The sequence below is a fragment of the Oryzias latipes genome, chromosome 9 (genome assembly GCF_053564925.1).
Source record: "Oryzias latipes strain Hd-rR chromosome 9, Olatipes_Hd-rR_3.1".
NCBI lineage: Eukaryota > Metazoa > Chordata > Actinopteri > Beloniformes > Adrianichthyidae > Oryzias > Oryzias latipes.
In genome coordinates, this window is record NC_136245.1 from 28,921,703 (window position 1) to 28,941,033 (window position 19,331).

At 37.8% G+C, this 19,331-nt stretch overlaps 2 protein-coding genes across 16 annotated transcripts in view; both read left to right on the forward strand.

Annotated features, from left to right (window-relative positions):
* Positions 1-6,336, forward strand: part of kcnip3b (Kv channel interacting protein 3b, calsenilin) — a 63,284-nt gene extending 56,948 nt beyond the window's left edge. For all 9 annotated transcript variants that reach the window (XM_078953209.1, XM_078953211.1, XM_011478914.4 and 6 more), the window contains 4 exons: positions 1,523-1,701; positions 4,037-4,141; positions 4,236-4,298; positions 5,408-6,336. In XM_078953209.1, the coding sequence (XP_078809335.1) occupies positions 1,523-1,701; positions 4,037-4,141; positions 4,236-4,298; positions 5,408-5,455 (395 nt within the window). In that variant the 3' untranslated portion in view covers positions 5,456-6,336. The remainder of the gene's footprint in view (positions 1-1,522; positions 1,702-4,036; positions 4,142-4,235; positions 4,299-5,407) is intronic.
* A 1,104-nt stretch (positions 6,337-7,440) lies between these two features.
* slc23a2 (solute carrier family 23 member 2) overlaps positions 7,441-19,331 on the forward strand; it is a 31,802-nt gene continuing 19,911 nt past the window's right edge. Inside the window, exons 1-2 of one of the 7 annotated variants that reach the window (XM_011478906.4) lie at positions 7,461-7,763; positions 18,599-18,706. In XM_011478906.4, the coding sequence (XP_011477208.1) occupies positions 18,658-18,706 (49 nt within the window). In that variant the 5' untranslated portion in view covers positions 7,461-7,763; positions 18,599-18,657. Of the gene's footprint in view, positions 7,764-18,598; positions 18,707-19,331 lie in introns of all 7 variants that reach the window. The other 6 variants (XM_011478912.4, XM_011478907.4, XM_020705761.3 and 3 more) reach the window with 6 other exon arrangements.

Here is a 19,331-nt window from a genome sequence, read left to right on the forward strand (position 1 = left end):
TAGAAGGACGTTGGAGATGGAGCTGCCTGGCAGGAGGGCAAGAGGACGGCCAAAGAGGAGATATATGGATGTCTTAACAGAGGACATGAAGTTGGCTAATGTTAGGGTAGAAGATGTCCATGATAGAGTGAGGTGGAAAAGGATGACTCGCTGATGGGAAAAGCCAAAAGAGAAAGAAGACTGTATTACATCATGCAGTCCAACTTCTCTAGTTTTTTCATCAACCCTTGATGCAAATATGCTTTAAACTACTTCGGCTAAAAAATTACCTAAAAGCAAAAACAGAAGTGATTTTTTTTTTTTTTTTTAATAGCTGGAATTGAACTCAGGCATCCAGGGGTTAAAACAACAGGAAACACATTTAATAAGCTCTATATTACACACATATGTTCACAACTTAAATAGTAACACATATTCACCAGCTTATGAAGCTTCTTTTTTTTCTTTGATATTTATGACCAATAAACACTGACAAAGTTTTTTTTAAAATCCCACAATTCCTCAAAAATTGATAAAAATAGTTAAGTCAGGCACCTCTTAAACCATTTGAACCCAATTAAATACCATAACTCCAATAGGCTTACTAGATATGAGTCTTGGACTTGAAAAATCAGTTTTTATGTAAATAAGCTTAATCTGCTGTGTGTCATGACATCTAAAGCATCTTGCTTGGCTTTTTTCTTCTTTTACTTTTTTGGGTTACAGCTCATTGGGTCATCTTAAAAGAGGTCATGCTGAGACTTCGTGCCAATAAATGTTCAACTGGATAGCAAAAAATCCAGATGTTTTCATGTGTACCCTGTTGAAATGCTGTAATTTCCTACTCTGAGTCATGTCTGTTTAAATAAGGTCAAAGACATTTAAATAAAATAAAAAACAAACAAATCTTTGTTAACTTTTACAAAGCTTACATCCACATTTTTTTCCATAACATTTTGTGTCACAAAGAATAATGACAACCATTTTTTTCATCTTGAACATTTAGGAATGTAACCCAAACATATTTCATAATATGGGGCTCAAAGTCTGAACCATCCTCTTCCAATATGTCGTAATGACTCTCCAGGATGCTTTTTTTAGTACTAGGAATTTTGTCTAACTTGTTAAAAATTAACTTAAATCTCTAGAAACTCAACTGATTACTTTTTTAAACATAAAACCTGCACTTTAGATTGATATTGACTAGTTTGGAAAATAAATTGATCAAAGTGTTTAAAGAAAGGACTTCTGTAGTAAAAGATGCATGTTCTGAATTTACTTTAACTTGTTTTTAATGCTTTTTTTTATACGTTGGCAGCTGACTTTAGGTATTTGTTATACATCAAACCTTGAGTCAACACCCACAGGGTCTGTGGTATTCATGTAACGATGTAGCGGCTTTATAACGTCAGCGTAAGCCGCCGTCACTGTTTCGATCCAATATAAACATGACAGCATTCCCATTGTTACCTCTGTGAAGGATGTGTGTTTTAGCGCTCAACGTTACTGTCAAAAAAAGAATCAAAGAATCTTTTGTCCACAGATGCTTCCACCTACGCTCACTTCCTGTTCAATGCGTTCGACCTTGACAGAAACGGCTCCATCCGCTTTGAGGACTTTGTCATTGGCCTCTCAGTGCTGCTGAGAGGATCTGTCACCGAGAAGCTCAACTGGGCGTTCAACCTCTACGACATCAACAAGGACGGCTACATCACCAAAGAGGTGAGTGTTGTGACTCACAACTTTATCATCTTGACATTTGAACTCTTTTGATTCTTATTATAAAGGAGACATGTTTCACTCATGCAGCTCTGACTTTACAGCTAGAGTCATCACAGTCAAAATGTTACAACATATTTTTTTAATCCCTGACCTTTTGGGATTTCTAGTAAATTTTAGTTTCTTCACAAAGCAGAAAGGTTTCTAAAGTTGAATATTGCATGATGGCAGCGAGAAGCCCCGTGTTAAAATCCCGGGTGGGACCTTTCTGTGTGGAATTTGCATATCCTCCCTGTGTGTGCCTGGGTTTTCCCCAGGAACTCTGGCTGCTTCTCACAGTCCAAAAATATACTTCATTGGATGATTGATGATTAAAATGTGTCCCCTAGGTGTGAATGTGAGTGTGTGGCCCTGCGACAAACTGGCAACTTGTCCAGGGTGTACCTTGCCTTAACCCAACAGCACCTCGGATAGGCTCCAGCAACCCCAAAGCGATTCAGCGGGTTCTGAAGATGGATAGATGAAGAATTGCATGAGGTGCACAACCCTCTTTGTACATTAAGAAACATGAAAATTTCCTTAAACATTGTTAGTGCTGCAATCTGAAACACTGATCTCTTCTAAAGATCCATCCTTCTTCTACAAAACAACTCTCCAGTGACTTCATCAGCTTTTACTTGTATTGACAGACAGGGACTAGAGCAGCATGGTCTGGTCCCCTCAATCCAAGCCAACCGGAGAGGCCAGAGTTTCTTTCATAGCCAAACATCAAACACCTACTCACAGAGCAAAAGAGATGCTCTAAAAAAAAAAACGGCTTACTTGTTTTCTTACTTTTTTTCCTTATTATTTGATTTGGTTAAAAAAAAGTTTTTGCACTATATAGTTTGATGTTTATATCAGAATCAGAATAACTTTATTGATCCCACACGTGGGAAATTTTATATACATGGTATAGTTTGATATGATGTTTTTTTAAGATTAGTCCATATTTGTCATTGGTATTGCGGTATTTTTGTCTATAATTAGGATTTAACTGGCCTAGTAAACTTAGCCCATTTCTGCCCAGATTTTCTCAGAGTTGTAAGGCATGTCATTTTATCATCCGAGTCCCCCTGAATCATGTCATCTATTTATATTTTATATTTTGTTCTTTGTTTTAAAAGAAATATAATTTTTATGATTAGCTAGTATTGTGGCCAGTCGGCACACCACTTGTCTTTTAACCAAATATTAGAGATTTATTAATAATGTAATAACAATGTAGTTATAATCAATTTAAAAAAATGGTGAAGCATCACCAAATAATTTGAACTGGCTCTGTTATTCTCATTTTTATACTTAAAACTTTAACAAACAGTTTTATCTGAACCACTGAAACACATGTTGCTTTCCATACATCCCTCATACGTTCATGTTCCACTTAATGTGGTATTTCTCGAAGCACACCACATGTAGTGGCACATCACACTTTACACACACAAATGATGTGCGTCCACCCCAGTTCTTGCGGCACTTGTACCTGCTACCAGTGTTGCAGGGCTAGTGGTAGAAACTACCAAACCTGGTGGAATTTGTTAGTGCTGGTAGGTATTGGCCCTGTTATGGTAAACACTTGATTTTTTGAAAGGTTTATTTCAACCAATTTAAATTTTATAATTAGTATAAATATTATGATTGCAAGTTATGTTGATTAAATTTGATTACATATTTTAAGCGTTAAAACCAGGCACTTCTTCACCTGCCTCCTTTGACTTCCCAATTGTATTCTCCCTGAACTTAGTGGTCAGTGAACCTTTAAAAAAGTCCTCTACTGAGCAGAATTTCCCGGTTTAGATTAATCATTTTACTAAAGGAATGAGATCATGAGGAGGACAAGCAAAAAACACAGGGTTTTCTATGTGTTCACGTATTTGATAGACGTTTTCAAGAACTGTGAATCAAATTTGTGTAAGACAAGCTAGGCAAATGCTGCATGATGTGAAGTGGAAGATTTGAACCATAAAATCTGGAAAATTGGAAACCGTTACTAGGTGACTGGTGGCTCCAAAGACACTGACAGGATTGTTGTTTTTGAGTTATTAGTGACATAACTGTTTGTCCCTTCTTTGTTATTCATTTCATTTTTACGCTCAGATAATTCACAAAGATTTTAACTTTTCAAAATCGTAAGGGGAATTTCCAACAGTTGGATTTTAGGTCAAATGGAGCAGAGAAAATGTTTTGAATCCTCCCTGCTGAGTTTTTCAAAAGAAGCTCCATGCAGGTTAGAAGTTTCTGAATATATAGCCGAGATGTTTTGATTGAAATGTGATCTATTTGATGTTTTTCTCCACAGGAGATGCTGGCCATCATGAAATCGATCTATGACATGATGGGGAGGTACACCTACCCCTGTGTGCGGGACGAAGCCCCCTCTGAGCACGTTGACAAGTTTTTTCAGGTTCACAATGCAGAAAGTTGATTAAAATATTTTTTGAAGGGCCTCAGATTTATGTTTCCCTCTTTCTAACTATTTTTTTTTCTATTTTCAAAAGAAAATGGACAGAAACCGGGATGGCGTGGTGACGATTGAAGAATTCATTGAGACCTGCCAGAAGGTGAATCATGCACTACCCCTTACAAAATGATTGCTCCAAAAACAAAAAGTACCTCAGAGTTACTCATCAATATAAAAACAGCACAAAGGTTTCTGACTCAGTGACAACATCATGTTATTAGTTGACCATGAACTGAGATCATAGCTTTGCGGAGTCCAGAACAAAACACACCTTTCAAACGTCAGCTTTCACAGCTAAACCTTTCGAAAGCCTAAAACCTTAAAGCTTAACCTAAAATAGCTCGATTGACTCTGAAAGGTTGTCAGTGTGCTGTCGCTATTAAATTTGAAGTAGAAACAGGGAAGACTCGACTCTTCATTCGCTTTTCTCTCCTTTCCTTCATCTCTATTCATGCAGCAGCTTCAAAAACTGTAGAAAAGGAGACAATCGTGCTTTTGCTGTCTTTTATTTTTTTATAACAAGCCAATTACTGTCACAAAAAGGATGTTAAAATGAAAAAATATAAACATATATTACATGGTGAATAAACTTCTGCATGTACCCGAAAGGATTCAGGAATAATATCTCTTTAACTTGGATTTCTTTTTACAAGAAATTAGGTTTTGGGTGGGGCTATTGGAGGGAAAAACTTAACGCATGGACAGCAGTGGTAAAGTGTCAGAACCTTAGAATAGTATTTCAGGTTTTAAAAGAAATCAAATCATTGTAAATATACAATAACAAGCTTTTGAATTTTGCATTAACAAAAATTGGTTACTTGTGTTCCATAGTTCAAACTAACCTTCATATCTGTGATTACTTTAGTTGCAATGTCTATTTTAAAGTCATGCTTATCATGTTATACCTTTATGTTGATTTTAGGAAAAGAAAATTACAAGAATTGCAGTAGTGAAGCACAACACCAGGTATGGTTAGGGTTAAATCAGGATGACGGAATGCCTCGTATTTGACATAAGCGTAGATTTAGACCTTAATAACAGGCTTCAAGTGAGTAAATTAAAGCAGAGTTTAGAAAAAGGAGTCATTGTTGTGCTTCTTATATCTCAATGTGCAATGCTAAAACAAAACCTAACTATTATTTATCAGTCAAAAACTTCAGTGGTTGCCCTCATTTGTTTAATTCATTTACTTTTTTGCTTTTTTCTCAGGATGAAAACATCATGAACTCCATGCAGCTGTTTGAAAATGTAATATAGAGGATTTGGATGAATTTCCTTTATCAGCTCAGTTTGCAAACGAACATCAAGTCCAGCTTGTCTGTCCTCGAAATTCCCACAGAAGTGTAGGTACTGTACAAATACGGAAATAGCTGTAGATGTGTTTTTATACTTCCACCTAAACTTCTTCTGCTGTGTCCTGTAAATGTGTCTGGACTTAAGAAAGACTGTTACGGAAGCACAGGCACATTCCTGGTGAGAAAAATGAATAAATAAACGGGCTGAGACGTTCACCATTATCATTAGAGGAAGGGAAAACAGAGCACTAAGTTCACATGGATACAGACTCTGATAAAATAATTACACCTTTAAACTGGCTGTTTATTTTTTTATATTAGATATTATAAATGAATAAAAAAAAGAGAATGACAGCATGCTTACCTGTAAAATGTGTGATGAGGAATCAACTTGCTTCACAGTTTTATGATATCAGCACTTGGTTAAGGATGAACATTATTGGTTATGTATTTAAGCAGGCGTATGTATATATGTATAGGTAATAGTTCTACAGTAAATTGTGTTGGACTTAACTTTGCTGCACCGTGTAATAAAACAATTGTTTTAATTATTTTTAATTAAATTAAATGAGTTAATATCTAATACGTTAAATGGAGTAGTCAAGATTTTCTTCCACGTTTTTTTTTTTTTTGGGGGGGGGGGGGGGGGTTGTGTTAACTGGTCATCATAAACTGTGCAGTACAACGGGGGAATGACATGACTGCTGCAAGTGTGTCTTCATGCTGAATTTCAGCTTTAACATGATGGTTCAGTGAATGACAGCATGCTTTCTATGAATACCGCAACAGTGGACGACAGTTGGACCTTTGTGATCTCAGTTCAATAAAAAAAAGTGCAACCAGTCTGGAGTGCTTCTGTCTGATTTTGACATTTTTCTGACAGCATGCACTAACCTGCACTGGCGGTGTGTGAAAACAAAATCAAAGGAGAACCACTTTTTGACTGAAAATGTCAAATCTTCATTAACACTTATTATTTATGTCAGGTTTTATGGCTGTATTTCACAAGTGGTTTTTCTATTCAACAAACAATCTATATAGGACCTATTCAGTTTTTATGAATCTTCAACAACAACTGTCAATACTAAATGTTTCCATGATACTTTAATGTCCCAGTTTTCTCATTTCTGAAATATTTTAAGACAAAACATACATGAAATCAATTTTTTTCAACACAAACTTTAAATTGAGTTGATCAAAACTTTTGTACCGATAGTAGATCTCAATAGTAATTTTTCTAAAAGGTTCAATAAAATTACACAACCTGCAGAATCCAGTAGGCCTACAGACTGTTTTAACATGCAAGTTTTTACTATCACATCTAAAATGAAAAATTTAAACAAGCAGACATCAGAGTGCACTTAACAGTGCCTTCTTTTGATTATCTACAGGTTCGTGTTTACAAGTTTACAACCAACTTAATGATAAAAAAAAATTCAAGAAACAAAAGTGTGACTCAGAAAAGGACCTGTAAGGGTTCTGTGGTTTAGATTGAAACAGAAAAAAGAAATATTATTTATGCAACAACATTCTTGAATAAGCTTGTTTTTACACTTTCCACATGTAACATGCTGTTGGGTGCAGGCTCAGTCTTGTTATCCAAACGTCTTGTTACAACACTGTTTAAAGCATGAAAAAGTGCGCCTAAAAAGAGAAATGTGCATAAAAGAAACCTGTAGATGGCAGTAAATCAAAATAACGAGGCCAAAAGGCTTAAAGCTTTGATGGGGCTCTTTTAGTTTATAGGATGCAGGTGGTGCTGTTGTTGGGAAAAAAACCCACAAAGATAAAAAAATATATTTATAAATCGTATGCAAGAAAGGTTATTTAGAATACATATATAAAAAATACACCGTCCTCCCGCTGCACGCGGAGGAGGTGCTGTGTCACCAAGCAGCGGTTTCCGATTGTGTCGCCCGAAAGGCGGGGCGGAAGGTGTGGTCTCGTGACGACACATGCGGACATGCGTGCTGATGACGATCTCCAACTGCCGTGGCTTTATGAAAGCCGATGTCCGCACACGGGAGGCGCTCTTGGCAGCTGTTTCACAACGGTTTTCTGAGGTTATATAGGCAGAGAGCGCGCGCCGGTCTCTGAAGAACCGAGCCATCGACCGTGGCCCTCTCCTCCACTCTGTCCGCTCTGAGGGTTACCCTACCATCCTCCTCGAGGAGACTGTTAGCACCGCTCCACCACCACCAACCAGGGGACCGAGCCGCGCTAGTGGCTGTGGGGGGAAGTGGGCTTCGTCTTGTCTTTCAGTCAGGCAGGTGAGTCGCATTTCGTAACAGTTATATAGACATGCTGGACGCACGTGCTGGTTTGACCTCGCTGAGCGCGTAGAAACGTGTGTTCTGGAGGCCGTCAAAGCTTCCCCACAGCCGGTGTTGAGGCTGACACAGGCGGCGGGATGTGAGAGTTCCTCCTCCGGATCAAAGAGACCCCGTCAGCCGGCGCGACCACATGCCCACTGATGCTGCGGTGTTACTAGGGGGGGGGGAATCAAGGTCCAGTCAGTCAACCTGTCATGCCCAGAACGGCCTTCGCCCTTATCTTTTTACCCTTTAACACAAAATACTCTACCAATTAGTGCGCTTTTAGCTCGGAACTGCGTGTATGTTTTGGAGGCCTGATGCCTGAAGGTTTCCAGATAACGTCACACTTCAGGAAAAAAATAATAAAATAAAAGAAAAGAAAAAGAAAAAGGCGCCCGTGCGATGAATTAAGGCACGTTGCTGAAAGACACGTGAACAGGTAGAGCTGCTAAGGAACCATTGCTTCCAGGCAACATCAGTGAGGACACTCAGGCTCACTCACCCATTAAGATTTATTGCGTCACACTAATGCTGGTGTCCTGGAGACCCGAGATTGATCCCGAAAAGGAAAAATAATCTTGAAGGTTGGCAAGATTACATAACTTCTGATCAATTCAGACTGGATTAGCATCAGTTTGGATAGAAAAGGCTTCAGTTGTTTCCTGGGTATAAAGCAATTCCCATGCATTCGATGAACAGGTAGTTTGATGAAATAAGTTGAGGTTTTTACTTCAAGACCCACTCCGATCAACCTTTGATCTATTTTCAAAACGTTCCCAGTGATCCTTTTTAATTATGAATATACAATTTTTACCCCAAATCATAAAACCTTTGTCGTTTTCTAGGATATATAGTTGCTGCAGAGCAGCAGTAGGTCCATTAGAAATTTGCCTCTGAGCTGTGGGCGGGACTATTGGCATGGAGTAAGCCTGCTCCCACTTCCCATCATCCATCCGTTTATGGTCTCTCCTGCTAGCTTTTACTGGTGCAACAAAAATGGCGAGCATATCTGAGTTATCCGGTCATACAGTTTTGAGGCAGATGCCAGCTTAAATGAGGAAAACAAAGACGTACATGGATCTTGTTGTTTATAAGTAGACGCATCAAAATGAGCAGTGGGAAGCCGCGGTAGCTACAAGATTTTTCCAACGGTAATGCAGTTTTAAGCTTCATTCTCTTTTTTAAATATGTCCTCCATCATCAGAAAACTCACTTCAATATGTTAAAAACCCAATTTTCAGTGAAGTGGGCTTCAAAATTGGTGGTCTTCAAACGTCCATTAATGCCTCTTTTAAAGTACAGTTTTTTATTTTGAAACCGAAAATGAGTATTTGCTTTACTGTTCCCCACACTGCAGGAAAACAGGGCGCAACTATGGTTCAATTCCTTCGTTTTTGTGTTCAACTGTTCTCTATTTCAATGATCCATCCTCACCTGTCTAACAGGACTGTTCTTTTTTTGGTTTATCAAGATTGTGAGCCTTTTAGAGCAAACCCAAGATTCTATAGGCATGTCCTTACTTATCCTTTTTATTTTGTATTGTTGATCAAGGAGCATCTCTCTGACCCTTAAACATAATCTTGCCTGATACGGATCCACACAGAACCAACATCTTGAGATGTTAACAATAATAGATACCTCTAAAAATATTTGCAATAATGGCAAAGTTCTTTTTAACGTTGACAAAAATTAAAATAAGTCACGAATCAGGACTGCACGATCGTTATTATGTGCGCCTTATTTGCATGTGCAAAGTCGTTACAGTGTTACAGATTTGCACTTCATTATCTTCCCTTTCACCTGAGCAGGTCAGTATCTTGAACTTCTCACCACAATCTCTTGCATCTGACCCTTGTGTGGCTTTCTAAACTGAAGGAATCTATTTCTATTAAGAATACAACAGCACCACAATTTAGTGGAAACCCCAATTTTTTTTTTCATTCAATATGTGATGTGTTATTACAAAACGACAACAAAAAAAACCTAAAGATTCAGCAAAACGTCTTTATTTGATTGCTAAAAGGCAAGTAACAAGGACCAAAACCTTTCAGAACCTGGTGTAAGTTATAAAACGATTAATTATAAATCTGTCTCGCACTCCTTTGACACTTTAAACATACTGGCATGCAGTCGGGATGCAGCAATTCACTTTCCCCATGATTCGGTTCAATGGTGTAACATGCTGGTTGGTTTTCAACCAATGATTGTGGCATCCCTCATTTCTTTCACTTCTTCTATTTGATTTTTCACCTGCAGTTATTCTATCAGAAAAACGTCTCAAAAAAGTCGATAGGTTTTGCGAGGGTTTCTTTTTCATAAACTTGCAACTGATATCCTGTTTTGTTTGAGCACCACAGGGAAATGAAATTAGCTTTTCTTTCAGACAAAATAAACACTTCTGCTGCCGGAAAACCCTGGATTTGGAGAGACGATATTGAAAACTCTTAGCTGTTTGGCAATAATGTAATCTTTAGAAATGTCATAATCTATACACTTCAATTAATCACATACACTCAAGTCTTCTCTTTTCATTTCCAGGGGTAAACGTTAGACCACCCTGCTTTCACTGCTGATATTACATCCCATATAGCTCCTGTAAGATTTAAAGCAAATCGAAAGGCTTTATGATTGTGCTCTGTGCGTTTTTTAAGGGACAGCTCTGATCACAAAAAGTTTAATCGGACTGTCAACAAAGTCTCTTTAGAAATCTTGAATGAAATTGTTTTGTTGCTGCTGTTACATACCTCCTCTGACCCATTGGAGGATTGTAAACGGTGCACTTTTACTTCCGTTTTTCTCTTCATTATTCCCCCTCCATCACCGGTGTTATCACTGCTTTTGTCACCGTGGCTCAACAATGCAGCCTGACTCTCCTCACTGGCTGACGGGTTTGCTTGAGGTCAACAGGGCAGCAGAAATGGTTACTTGGCCCAGTTAACCGAAAGCAGCATGTGACCAAGATTACACTGGAGTTCTGGGTCATGCTAGGCTTCCCACTCTGCTTTGTATAGGTGTGTTTGTTAAAGTAGACATTTTGGGGCCTGCACCATATTTAACAGATGGTTACAGACTGCTGGGTGAAGGAATGAGGCTTTCCACTGTTGGTCAGTGTCCCTCGGTGTGATTGGGGGCGGGGGGGGTGAAATGACACCATATGATCCTTATGCAACTAGCGAGGCCATCTGGAATAACCTCGTAATTAAACCAAACTCCATCATCATCAAATGTAGGTTGTTCTCCTGAGAATGGGCATCTGCTGCTGTGAGCTGTTCCTCTGAATGATGCTCTTCTCCTAACTCAGCCCTCCACTGCAGAAGTTAGTTTTTTCTTTTTCTTTTAATAGTTAAACCAATAAGGCTGTAATGTGTTGCTCAATTTTGAAAATTAAATAAGAGGTTATGTTCCAGGATGTGACCTAATGTACTGATTTGAGTGGGTAAAACTGGCATTTAAAATGTATTTTATTAAGTCCTTCATCTTTTTTGTTTGTTTTTTTTATTCCACACCTCAGAGGTGAATTTCTAATGAACTACTGCTGCTCTGCAGAAAATGTCATAGAGAACAACATATTTATTTTTTTATTTTGGCTAAAAATGGCAAAATCATAATTAAGAGAGCACTGAAAACAAAGATCAAAGGATGATCAGACCGGGACGTCAATAATTTTGTAACAGCTGTGTTTAAAAACCAATTGCAGCTTCATAAATGATAGCAAAATAAAACCTGCATGTTCATAATTTTTTAGGTCAGTTTTAAAAACACCTCAGTGACTCACATTAAACTCAGCTTTCATTAGAATCTTAACAGTTGCTGAATGAAGTGTTGGTGGCTTACAGAAGAATACCCTTTGACCTGCATGGTCTTTTATCTGAAATGGGTCACGGCTTTTATTGTACATCTGCACTGTTTCTTTTTTTCTTTTTTACAATGTCTAGAAATAAGAATTTACATGTGAAGCTGAACTTTGGGCTGTTATAAAAAGTTTAACTTAGATTCGTCTTATTTTTTATTTCTATCAACAGCCTTTAGGATAAAAATGATAAGTTATTGGCAATAGCAACTTCAAATCATAAAGTAATTTATATTTACAAAAATTCCCTTTTTTTTCTCCCAGGCACAACAGATGTATAAATAACTCTTATCTAAATTGTCCTTTTGACAGTTTTTTTTTTTTTTAGGTTAGGTTTAGTTGGTCACTGTGAGGAGTCTCCACCGCTGATGGCCTTCAGGATTAGTGGAGCTTTACCTTATCTTTACAAACCTTGTTTGTGTAGTCACTCCTGCCTTCTTAACACCTCCACACAGAAGCTCTCTGAGCAGATTTGTTTTAGCAGTAAGCATGTTCTGAATGGCTTTGCCAGTCTGTAACATAACAGGACAACATGATACTCGGCTGAGACAGTGAGGCTGTTTCTATGCTTTCAGATTGTGATTGGACCCACATACTTCTCATTGGTCATGTCACTGCTTACAGTGTTTGATGAAAGTAGCCTATTCATCTGTTTTCTAAACCCGCTTAGTCCCTTATGGGGTTGCTGGAGTCTTTCCCAGCTACTATTGGGTGAAGCCGTGGTACATCCTTGACAGGTTGCCACTTGGTTGCTCGGCCACACCATCACATACACACACTTACACCTTGGGACAACTTATAACTATCAATCAACCTTTGAAGCATGTTTTTGGACACAGATTAAACACACAAAAAGGAGTCAGCCGGGATTTAAACCTGGGAGGTGAGAGTTATCCACTACACCACAGTGTAGCCTGACAAAAGGTAAATGAATGTTTTCAGAATGAATAAACAAGTAACTAGTGTTTGCTTATTTCAACATTTTCAACATTTTGTTTTATTATGCAATAAGGGATCATTTCAAGAATGAGTTCCCCATATTTTAATGCATGAGGTGCATTTATTTCCTCATAATAAATGTTATTTCCCCAAGACATTTGCTGTTATTGACCATCTTTACATTGTTATCCATCAAAGCATCATGTTAGCCTCTGATTCACTCTCACATATGGAAAATATGCAAATTCTTTAGTTGGTTTTGTGCAACTGATTCCTTCCATGTTGGCTGATTTGAATAAACAACAAACAAGATAAAATTCAGCTTGTACTTCTTCAGCTTTGATATAATGCAACCTAAAATTGGTTTAAAATCTAAATAAACTGTTACTTGAGCCCCTTAAAGATTGGTCATAACTTGAAAAAAGAGATTCAACTTAAAAAACGCTGAAAAGGTTTACCATTGGTTAAACGTTTTTAGCAGTTTTCTTTTTTTACTTGTAAACTAAATACTGGGAAAAATCCAAGCTTTAACTAAATGCTGAATATTTACATCTTCTACACAAAGTAAAGGAACTAAATGTTCTGTTTTTACACTGAGTTTAAACTAAAACCGCATGGAATGAAGTTATGTTTTTTTCTCTCCTTCAGTCTGGGCCTTTAACTCTGCTTTGAACCTGATTTATGATAACGTTTTTTAGTGTTAAACATGTGCAGACAAAGATGTTAAAGTCCTTCTAAACCTGTTTATGCATCATTATAGCTAAGCCTTGGTACAGTGATCATTAGAGTGAAAAGGATAATTCCTATGATTTCTGTTCAAACAAGCAACGCTGATTGTATCTGCAGGAAAAGTGTGGCTCATGAAGGCCTAAAGGATTACATGAACTTCTAACATCAAAGTAGCTCTGATTTATTCCCCGTCTGGGAACAAAGTTTCTGAAATGCCTCTGGCTCAACAACCTTTAAGCGTTCCGTTACCAAACACATTTATTAATGGGTTTTTACAGCGTCCAGAAGGAATTTGTTGAGTCATGGTTAAGAAAAGGAAGCAGAGATGCACAAATAGGAGGCAGCACCTCCAGTAGAAGCCAAAAATGTATTTATTTGGTCGTTTTCTTTCAGTTTCAGTTTCTATAGTTTAATTTTGCCAATATGAGTTTGAGATGGTCATCAGGGATGTGATCTAGCTGAATAACCACAGAAGATCTCTTCATGCACTTTCACATTTCCATTAGTCTGACGTTAGAACTCATTAAAATCCCACTCAACTATATATTTGTCTAATGTAAAAGTGTTTAGGTGCAGTTCTCATCAGAAATCAAAAAGACATTTTCTGCACATTGGCAGGAGCTCATTAGAATTCACCTGCGTTGAGGGTGGGAATGTTGGCGCGGAAGTTGATCTTCGCTAATTTCCCATCAACCCTTAGTTTACACTCTCTCCCGCTAGCTTATTGCACCTCACAAGCCCAAGCTAACATTAGTGTGGCAAAAAAACAACTGTGAGCAATATTGGAGCTACGCAGCCGTACAGTTTGAGCCGGGTGGTTGCTCAGAAATTGAAGACATTTATGTATCTATTAGTCTGCAAGTGGATGCATCAGAGTTGGAGTGGAGAAGGGAGACTTTGACCTGCCCATCACCGCTGCTGTGTCAAAAATCTGAGCTTTTTCAAACCATGTTTTCATCAGCTCCTGATCCAACATGATTTTGATAGAGAAATATTCAGAAACAGTTTTTAAATTATTTTATATATTCCCTCCATCATGAAAAAAAAAACTACAAGACCATGGTAAAAACACCATTTTCATTGGAGTGGCGCTTTAAGAGCTTGGTGAGTTTGTTGTTGATTATATTTTTCTTATTACAGAAATCGGATACGACACACAAAACTGTTGGTTTTTCCTAAATTTTAGGTCTAGATGGGACTAAATGGAAAAATCATGACGATTGGTAATTTATCTTAAAGATGTCCTTTTTTTTGTTTATTTACAGCAAATCTGTTCGCGCAAAAGGTATTCTTAAATTAACTGTACAGGTATTTAAGTGTAAAAAAAAACACAAAAAAGTATTATATGTTGCATAAGGTGCATTTAATAGATTAGAACTATATGTCAATGCTAAAACATGATTACTTGGAGCATTCAAAACATCAAATGGTTTATGAACCTTTAACAGCCTAAATTTGATCACACAGACACACACATAGACATCTATTATGTTGAGTAAATTCTCTGTTCAATCAGAGTTTATTGTGTTCCTGTCTGTCTGAGGGCTTTGTTCTTTTAGTAACACTAAGGGGGGAATGATTTATACTTGCTTTGAATATTTGGACATTGGTTACCATGACTATAGCCAAAGCAATCAAATCAACAGGCCAAATGAAAGGTTGAACTGTGCTCTTTTGTTTCAGTAGCCTTTGACATCCTTCAGGCGGTTTTCATAGCACAGATTGTCAGAATCATTGACCAACTTTAGTTTTGTAAAGTTATTTTTCTGGCGTAAAGTTCTCTCTCACATTTATCTGTTGGCCTTGTACACCAGGGATTTACTGAAGTCATGAAAGATTTCAGCACCACCCTTATCAGCTGTTTTTAAAACCCCTGGAAGTTGTCAGGTCAAGGAGACGGGTTTGGATTCTTATCCTCTGCTTGGGCTTTCCTGTCACTTTTGCTCAGACGTCTGCTGTCACGAAAACAAAATAGCATCTCTGTTGCCCTTGCTCCACAGACGGGATGTTCATTAGTGTAAACACGACCTTGAAAGGCGACCTGCTCACATGTAAGTCCGTCATATAAGCGCCTCATGGGTCTTTGTCTTACGTGACAGCCACATGCACAACATGTTTTACCACATTTCTGTGACGCTTATAAACTATATGGTTTTTGTCAAAGGTTGGACGAACCATGAAAATCGATGTGCTGCTGAGACTAAAGACATAAAGAAGCTCCTGAAGTTCAGTGAAAACATATTTCATTTAAAAAATCTGATTTCTTTTGGTACAACCTCAGATAAACGGATCAAACTAAGCTAAAGTTTTAGTGGTGAGACCATGTGGCGTCCCCATGCCGACAGTTTAGTTGGTTTAGTGTAAAATGAATGTAAGGGAAGTGGAACAGACTTTTGGTCTCACAAACGCTTAAAGATAATTTGGTCTTCAGATGTCAACACGTGAACAAATGGATTTACTGAAGAAAAATGGATTTGCTTGGTTTAAATCTGTTAGCACGACATTAAAAACCAATCCATTTGTTCACCATTGAGAAAATTTCCCTTTGAGGAGCTGAACTGTAGAGAATTTTTGTTCCTGATCACGCTCTCATTTAGCCTGTGACCCATTACTGCTGTAAGTTTTTCATTTTGCCTTTTTTTGGCACAACCTATTGACACTTATTAGAATATTGCAGAGGATAGAATTGGGCCAAAAAAAGAAAGTTTTTAAACCTAAGTTTAAAACCTGAATAACTGCAGAGAGAATATTAAAAAAAAATTTGCAATACAGAAATGGATTTAGCGAAGACGAAATGTCTGTAGTTACTTTTTTTTCTTTTTTAGAAAATCTGAATAACTTGTGTGCAAACCAAATTATTGTTATGAACTTCTGTTCAAGTTCTTGAACAGTTCAGCACTGTCCACCTCAGTAAATGAGTAACAAGAAGAATGTGGAAGTGACAAATGTAAATATATTTATATTTTCTCTTTGTCTTTGATCAAATAAAAGATATTTTACTATAATAAGTTCCACCTTTGTTGAGTTTAAATCATCATTGATGAATTTTACTGACTGAAATAGTGAACTGTGTATCCGTGTCAATGACAGGAAATGATGCTGCACAGCCATTAAATTGTTTATTTACTGCTCCGTGTGTGTCCGCTCACATATCTGTTGTTTCTGTCACTCTGTGGCTGTTATAATACTCGTGTCTGCTCATTAATCCATTTTTCACTCCACAAACAAGCATGAGGCCCAAATGGAGGCAGAAGTTTAACAGCACAGTGACATCAGACGTAGCAGCAGGAGAAAAGTCAAAGGACATTTTTGGGGTTTTTATGATGAAAGAATCAAACTGAACTGGTTTATCAATTATTTTTCATAAACAAGTATATGTGATTGTATTGTTTTTGTCTGAGTTTAAACTTCTCATTTCAAGGCTACATAAGAAAATAACTGAAATGTTTTAAAAGTTCTTAGACCTGAGGATGATATAAAAATATATTTTCAGAAAATATTCAACTAAAAAGGGTTTTTATTTTTTAACTGTTGAGATGGGCGGCACGGTGGTGCAGTGGTTAGCACACTTGCTTTTTAAAGACAGCTGTGACTTTTAGCTGTATGTGGGTTTTTTATGCTTTTCATGTGGTTTTTATGGATACAAAAAATGATCTTAATCAAATGACATTTGGAACAAACTGGCAGTTCTGGATCCATCAACAGAAATTTAGCAGAGGACTGCCACATCTTTGATGCGAGTATGTTCCTGACAAAGACTTGTTTCTGCTTTCAGTCCTTTCACTGATGTCTGTTCAGAACAGAGACCCTGACTTTGCTTTCCAAATTCTACAAGAGTCTGTAACAAATTAAGGAGACGAGAGAGTATGATTGTTTGGTCTTCTTTTGAACAGGTTTTTTAAGGCATGTTTTGTTTGACGACTAACAATTCTGCTAGGTTTTCTCATTGTTTCCCTTCTTTCTTTTCTGGTTTCATTTGAAGGTTGACTCATTTTCTTCATTTTGTTGTGGAACTTTCTGGTTTTCACCACTGTGTAAATGCATAGGAGTTTACCACCAACATCCTGAAGGTCAGTCATGTGGTGTTTTATGCTGGAAGCTCTCGCATGGAAACGCAGAGGGCATGAACGCTCGCTCACTGTTTTTAATGCTGGGTGACAGATGTAACCCAATCATCTGGTGCACATGGTGCACAGATGCGGTCACCATGGTTTTACATCCAGACTGAAGGCATGTTAAAATGAATTTGCCATTTATCTTTGTTCCTCTTGAATGACTTCCTTTTTTAAATCTTTGTTCTGTGCCTCCTTTTGTAACTTCTATAACTTTCTGTTGCACAACTGCAGATATGTTGCGTAAGCAGCTCTGCTGCCAGTTTGTGTGTATGTGATGGTACTCCCTGTCAGCACCAGCAGACACACAGCCCAGAGGAATCGGTCGGGGTGTCAAGTCTCTTGGGCGATGGTGACGTTGGGGCCCTGCAGGGATGCTCTGCATAAAACATGCCACGGGTCGGTTACGTTCAGGTCCGAGTGCTGGAAACACAAACTTGAGAAAAATAAAGTGTTTAATTTACCGTAGATTATTTGACCGGTCAGTTTGTTTTTTCTCCTTTCTCATGTTGTTTTCCATGTATTCAGGACACAAATCTTGTTTAGATGATTTTTGTTTTCTGGCATAACTTAAAAATTTAGGGTTTGTGTATTTTTGGTGAGAATACATTTGACTGCAATTGCCACCTGAAGCGAGTTAGTGTGACGTCACCGATAGAAATGGCTAATTTTCGGCTCCAACCAAATGAAGTCAGCTCGCTCGCCATTATTTCGCCCTCAATAGGGAAATGTTGGAGTCCTTCTGTGTTTTTGCAGCTTTGTCCTGATGAAGAACCGTTATTTCTCTTACGTCTCACCGGGAGAGAGTTTTAAATTTCCTATGATTTTTTTTTTTTGTTTGACTAATAAGAAAAATGTAGTAGTGTCGTCCTAAACCTAAAAAATTACATCTTAACTTGTATTAATCACCTGAAAAACGTAAAGTAGATCTTCAGAAGTTTTCCAAGTTGCACTTGGGTCAAAACTCACTGTCATGGATCCCAGGTTGATCTTCTCAGGCTCTATTTCACCGCATAGTCAGAGTTCTAATCAGTTCATCAGAGTGTTTGTGAAATGCTAATTGTAAAATTAACTCATGTCTCGCCTCCCTCCTCCTCCTCCCTGACCCTTGTGTGTTCCTCCTATGTACCCCCCCCCACCCCCTCTTCTCTGAACTCAAGCCTCTTCTTTTCGTCCTCCTCCTCCTCTTCTTCCTTTCCTTCTCGCTCCTTCCACACAGATGCTCCCAGCCGCCCCGCTTGACAGGAGTGATGGGATGTGTCAACTAGGTATTACACCTATCCCAACATTTTACACTGCAAGCCGGGATAGTGGCTTGGGAGGGGGGGTCAGTACTAGAAAAACTGTTTATAGTCTGGGACAAAACGGGATTTAAAAAGGAACAACAACCCTAAATTGATGACAAATTGGACTGTATGAAAACACGAGTTCTTCTATTTCTGCTTGTATTTCTTGCAGTTTTGTCCTCAGAACTGCTGATATTTGTGATTCTGCAGAATCTAATAGTATTTAGGCATATAGATAATCTGTTTTATTGTAATTCTCATCAATATATGACAGCAGTAGTTAGTGTTTAATTTGTTTATCTTTTAATTGCTCTGGTAATCAGCATATGCTTTAAATGTGTCCTTTGCAGTTATTTAGATCACAGCTCCATACAAATACGTGTTTTTTTTAGATAGACGGCATACTTTTAGAGAAAATATGGGCTCAAATCAGGAGTTTTATCCTCTAACTTTGAAAAGTTTCAACAATAATGCAGACAGACTCAGACTGGCATATGGCTTCCTCTACATCACTGGAAGTCGAGAGCATGAATTTTTTTTCTTATTATTGAATGTGGGTTGTGATTAAAAACACTGAAGTCCTATCTATGTGCCACGCCTCCATTGG